Here is a 6,360-nt window from a genome sequence, read left to right as displayed (position 1 = left end):
ATTCCTGTTACGATTTTCGCTCCATGTCTTATCCAATTTGTTTACCCTGTATACCTAGCGTACTTATTAAACTTTCAACATAAAAGTCTCCAAAAATCCTGCGTGAGCTACGTAAAATGCTGATAACGTATGCAAAGTTTGAAATTCTCATCTTCGTTTGATATTTTTGTTATATTTTGCTGTGCATCTCTCTCGTTCTTATATGTTGGTACTATAATTGATAAGAGAAGCACTATAATTGATATCAAATGAGTATTGTTGAGTTTGTATGAGTTTTGGTATGAGTAGCCGTATTCGAATTGTATCTTATATTATCTTGATAATATAAGATAAAATTCGAATACGGCTCCTGATTTAATTTTGTACTTGCGCATGGAGATCACATTTGAGCGGGAAGTCTCGTGGTTTATTCTTATTTTGGTACAGAAAGACGAGATAAGTGTCGAAAAGAGCCAAGAACAGCTTTATCAAAGCGAATGCAATGAAATCCGTAAATAATTTACATATTGAATGGAGGCGGTTGACTGCAAAGCAAAATAAAGATTTATGTAGATCTTTCGTCCTCTTTTCAGCAAGTTGATTTAAATTTCAATTGAATACAGTAGGTAGGTATTAAAATTAAAATTAGTAATGTCGGTGAACTTAGTAAGATTTTATTTGTGTAATTACTCATTTAAGTTAAAAATACATATAATCACGAAATCATTCTTAGCCTTTCTCAATTTTAACCTTTTAACCGCTTTGAATTTTTCATCAAGCTTTTTCGCGTCGCCGCTGGTGCGAAGTTCCACGAAGTTTTGTCTTATTTACCAGACTACGGCGAAATGAGCAGGATATTGTATGTCTTATACAGAGTGATTTCGGGGTCGTGGAGCAAGAGAACTATACATCATACAGAATTCAAAGATGAGCCTAATGATGTTGCTAATTATTTATTATCACCGATAATGATGATTATTTTTTAGATGACCAGTAGAATTTTTTTTGCATACAATTTGGTCACCCTACTCAATGTGACGTCTTGTCGCTTTCCATACAGTGTATGTCAAAAGTCATAGGGTGACCATGATTACTTAGTATAAGATTAATTTTACTTAAAAATAAGAAAAAATCACTAATTAGATTTTAATCAAATACTAGCATATGATAATGTGGATCATTTACAGAGTCAGAAAAATTGGTTCTGGATCACGACCCAGAAATCACCCTGTATATCAAACTACGGCGGTTAAAAGGTTAAGCTGTGAAGGATACGGCATAAACAATATCCCGGGCAATATAAGCCTGTATCAAAAGCGTGGGTATCTGAGGCCGATGATTATTTTCATACTTAAGTTTTTATAAGGTCTGAAATGCAGTATTTCTATTTTAATTTACTTTGTTATTAATGAATGACTATTTTCAAGGTAAGGTCATTATTTTGGCAGTAGCTAGGAAAGAAGATTTTTCCTAACAAATAGCCAATCTAAGCGCTGCGTACCTGCCTTTCGGTGCGGTACGGGGTGATGGGTTACGGACAAATAGCAGCCGTGTCGCACCGAAGAAAAACAATAGCATTTCAGTGCGTTACGTATACTACCCGTACATTTTTCTTTTGAAATGTTATATACTCGAAGTAAGAATAAAGATAAAGATAGTTTATTATTCAAGTAGGCATATTACAATGCGCTAATGAACGTCAAATAAAGCTACACCGACTCTAACCCTACACCTCTGACCCGAGAAGATTTAAATCCCCCCTCAATTGGAGGAGGGTATCCCAATATGGACCAACAAGAAACTCTGTGGGACACATCTTTTCAAAACATTACATCTTATAATTAACATGCATTAAATAAGAAAAAATACAATTTAGATTACTATAGAAATCATGCAATATTGGGAGTATAGTCATCTTTTTATTACTTACACGGGAACATAGAAAAACCACCTACGTACCGAGAGTAAGACGAGCGCAGATAGCTGCCGCACCGGAGAAAAGCCAAATACGGCCAAATGCTTCCCGTAACGCAGCGAATGAGTTAATAATAGAAGTATAAAGTCTAAAGTTTTGTGCCTCAAATTGGCAGCTAAAGTTAATGTCTTTGTTCGGACACGTACATCATACGGTAGTTTTGGTTGTCAATTTTTATTTTGACAATTCCGTTACCCCAAAGGATCGTATAGTGCCATTAAATTCGTGTTACAACACGAGACCACGATTTTTTCTTAGGCTTTACATCCTTTCTACAATAAATGATTCTTTAATTTAAACCAAATCCCTCTGATTATGTCAGGGTAAGCATCTGCGAGTGCTGCGTGATGTGCATGCGGCCCTGGCGCGCAGAAGGCTGCGTCCGCGCACGTAGCTTGCAGCGCAACAACTCCAGCGTGTTCTCCCACAGTCGCGTCTGCTCTTCCACTACGCCTTGACGGGAACTGATCACCTTCTGTTCCTGAAATAATTATAGTTATAAAAAAATTATCGACGGGAAACTTTCAAAATCGTAGTCATTCAAAGCCCAACACACATAATTGTTTTAAAATAAATAGTTCCCTAGTGGCGCTTAAAATTATAGGTGTTTAAATAATTTTCGATGCCAGAATATCATTTATTCTCCTTTTACAGTGAACCTCGGCGATTTTAATAACGTGTTGTGTAAATAATTAGTTAATACCACCAATAAGTAGGTAAGATATAAACAACCATGAGTAAAATCGAAGTCTCAATTATTTTTACTAAGTTACTGACGTTTAAAAAAATAACGAGTAGTTATATATAGTTGTATATATAATTACAATCACTTTAGCTTACATCCTCCAAGTTCTTTACAATTTGCTCCATATCAGCAACCTTTTTCATCAAAGTCTCGGTTTTCGAGGGTCTCCGCGGGGATTGCATTGAGTTTTTCATCTCAAACATCACAACCTCTTGTAAACTTTCGGCTTTTGTTATCTTTTGCCGCAAGTTTTTCCATTCCTCCTCCTTACTATTGAGTTGGTCAGTCAACTCTTTCACTTGATTCTTGAATGGTTCCATTTGCGAAGTAATGTTGATGGAGGTGGCTTCGTAAACGCGCTTCTTCTGATCGTATTGCTGCTGTACTGATTGAAATTGCTCTTTTATCGGTTTTATTTTGTCCGCGAGTGGTTGTATTTCTTGGCGCACTTGAGACAGTTTCTGAGCTGTTTGAGCCACTAACTGAAATGTTAAATCAATGTAATAGATTGTATATTAAAACAACGTCAGTAAACAAAAAATACACCTAATCACATCCTACTAACACGAATTAAGTCAACTTGACCTTTTCCCCGCCGTCGTCTGATATACACGGTGTAACATGAGGAAACCGAAAGATTTTAACAATGTACTCCTGATCACATTTAGAGACTAAAATGTCATATAAACATTTCTGAATTTCGCCTAGTTTCAGAGTTAATAGCAATTTAAATAATAAAAAAACATTTTTTTATTGTAACGTAGTGCAAAAAGACTTTTTAATGGCGATGATGGAATTATGGGGCGTAGTCTAGATATCCCTATTGATAGATGTCAAAAAGTGACTAATACCCTTTGCAAAAACTAGATTTTACAAAAAAAACGTAAAATTTCGTTTTCAATGCCAGTTTACTCATAGTGTTGTGTTCCTGCCGGTAATTAAGGTTGACAGAGCTCAACGAGGGGGGGGGGCGGGTTTAGGGTCGGCAACGCGCATGTAACTCCTCTGGAGTTGCAGGCGTACATAGGCTACGGAGACTGCTTACCATCAGGCGGGCCGTATGCTTGTTTGCCAACGACGTAGTATAAAAAAAAAGTTTTACCATTAACTTTTTATGTACATGTACAAATACATTCAAAAATTTTAAAAAATCAAACCAAAAAAAATTTTTTTTTTGGCGAAATTTACATAAACTCATATACCATTTTTTCCTTCTTTTGGCCTCAGAAGTGCGTGGTTTCTTTCGGTTTCCTCATGTTACACCGTGTATATGAGACAAAGTGACAAGGTGACACATTTAGAAACTATAACGGAGTAAGATATTACGAGCCCAATTTTTGACGTTAATACATAAATAAGCAGCTTTTTTTACACAAATATTGTTTTTAACATTAAATAATTCAAGTCAACCCGAAAACATCAAATTGTTAGGTACAGTCGCCATCAGATATATCAGAGCGACTGAGGCGCTCTAAAATATATGAACACGGACTCTAGCGCCTTGACAATAGAAGCGTGTTCAGATATTTGTGAGCACCTTGGCCGCTCCGATATATCTGACGGTGACTGTACATTGGATTACTTAATTCAGTCGTACCTAAATGAAGATATATAATACTCATAATACTGGCATATTTTACAGGCGCGGATACAAGGGGGGGGGGGCATAGGGGCAATGGCCCCCCCCTAAAACCCTGGCTCTCACATTACTAAATTGAGTAACATTTTTTTTACCTTATTTTCTGTGCAAAAATATATGATTTTCTCAAAATGGCCCCCCCCTAAGCCAAATCTTGTATCCGCGCCTGATATTTTACCTGCGATAAGTCATGCAAAGATTTTTTCTCTAAATCCGCCGGCTTAAGTTCTTTTTCGGCGGCGTCATCGTCTTCAATCTTCGTTTTCTTGTGATTCACTAGAGCCAATTCCACGGTAGGATCAGCGGCGCTCAGGACATGTAGCGTCCGCGTTAAGATTCCCGCCTCGACCTTTATTACAAACACGACATATTTCGTACCAAATTACAGTATTTTATCTTACGTTAATTGTCTACTGTATTTAAAAAATATTTCGTAGCTAAAGTACCAAAAATGTAGGTAGCATATCATTTATAAAACTTTAAATGTGGTACTTCACAAATAACAAATAAAATACTAGCAGTAGTTTAATTTAAAAAGGCATATAATAAGTATTTTTACTTTGTATAAAAGCGAAGTACATTAATTTGTAGAAGTGATAGTTTTTTTTTATTTATTAATTTAAGTACCTACCTTAAACGTTGATAAGTTAGCCCTCTGTCTTTTGTATATTGTGCTCTTAGTGCGTAGCGTGTTGACGTATTTCTTTAACTCCTCTCCTCTGAGGATTGTGTCTCCGAGAAGTTGACGAACCTGATACAATATATAATATAATTGTCGAACATTATTTCAACGTAAAGGCGCTCTTAATCGAGTTTCATTTAACATCTTAAGAGACAAAAAACAACTTGAAAAATAGAAATTGCTGATCATTACAATATTTTGTATAACAAGCACCAACGGCTAGGTTTGTAATAATAAAATGTCTCATTACATGACTTATCGGAGAGATAAGAAAATTCTTCAAATTTCATAAAAATAACGTCACTCACGTATTACGACAGATAAAAAGCGAAACTCAAATGAGATATTGATTTGATAAAAAAGACGTCGCTTTCGCAGGCAAGTCACGCAAGTGTTCTCGGAATCTTTCGGATCATCGACATTTTAATGACCGATTATAGAAAATTGAAAATCTTCCCTCATCGATAAGGCTCTTGATATTTAACGCCTTATCTGACATTTGAGGACGATTTAATATATCTAAGTTTACGTTTTAATTATTCGTCTGGGGTCCAATTTAATTCGAGAATGTGACGTGATATGATAATTATATGGCTACTTTTGTAATAACGATGTAACGACAGATATATCAATTTTTGCAGTATGGTCTCTCATCTATTGAATGTGGTAAGATATTTTATTACTTTCGAGTCAAATGGGGCCCTTGAATGTTTGTTTATAAATATCTAGTAAATATATTATACACTTATATGACTTGCTTACTAATTTCCTAAAGTCGATCGATACCGTTCTGTAATAAGTATAAAACTGTATCGATATTAACAAGCTTTTGCTCGAGATTTAGTTTTAACACTTTAAGTGACGAGTTTCATTTTTGAGGCTTATTGTAAACACATATAGTAAACACCCCTATAATAGAACAGGCACCAGTAATGGAATGGTATAGACAAATGCTGTAAAACAAGTATTTACCATCAGTTTTTAATCGCTGGCCAGATTTTACCATAAACAAGAGCCAAAGAGCTGCTCAAGTTTAATTTTTCATTGATATGTGTTATTTTTAAAATGAATGGCGCCATACATTCCATGAGTGGAGCAAAAAACCACAGTTTTAATTGGTTAATAATGTTGAAACCAGTTTCATTAAATACATAGAAAACATAAAGGATGAATTGGACATTCAACTTTTAAACCGTAAAGCGGTAGAAATTTTACAGGTATCGGTGAAATATCAAAAACACTCCAATTTTCTCTTAATTGTTCGATGATTGGTGTCGTAAACATAAACAATAATAATTTAATTTAAATACGCAATTGAATTATTCGTTTTGCAAGGGTAC

At 35.2% G+C, this 6,360-nt stretch overlaps 1 protein-coding gene across 2 annotated transcripts in view; it reads right to left on the bottom strand.

The window, feature by feature from the left end:
- Positions 1–1,878: 1,878 nt before the first annotated feature.
- Positions 1,879–6,360, bottom strand: part of LOC133521296 (intraflagellar transport protein 81 homolog) — a 28,512-nt gene continuing 24,030 nt past the window's right edge. Inside the window, exons 8-11 of one of the 2 annotated variants that reach the window (XM_061856176.1) lie at positions 4,970–5,089; positions 4,517–4,687; positions 2,795–3,181; positions 1,879–2,435 (exon numbers count right to left, since the gene is read on the bottom strand). In XM_061856176.1, the coding sequence (XP_061712160.1) occupies positions 2,268–2,435; positions 2,795–3,181; positions 4,517–4,687; positions 4,970–5,089 (846 nt within the window). In that variant the 3' untranslated portion in view covers positions 1,879–2,267. Of the gene's footprint in view, positions 2,436–2,784; positions 3,182–4,516; positions 4,688–4,969; positions 5,090–6,360 lie in introns of both variants that reach the window. The other variant, XM_061856177.1, reaches the window with a different exon arrangement.

The sequence above is a fragment of the Cydia pomonella genome, chromosome 9 (genome assembly GCF_033807575.1).
Source record: "Cydia pomonella isolate Wapato2018A chromosome 9, ilCydPomo1, whole genome shotgun sequence".
In the NCBI taxonomy this organism is placed as follows: domain Eukaryota; kingdom Metazoa; phylum Arthropoda; class Insecta; order Lepidoptera; family Tortricidae; genus Cydia; species Cydia pomonella.
This window is presented reverse-complemented; position numbering and strand designations above follow the sequence as displayed.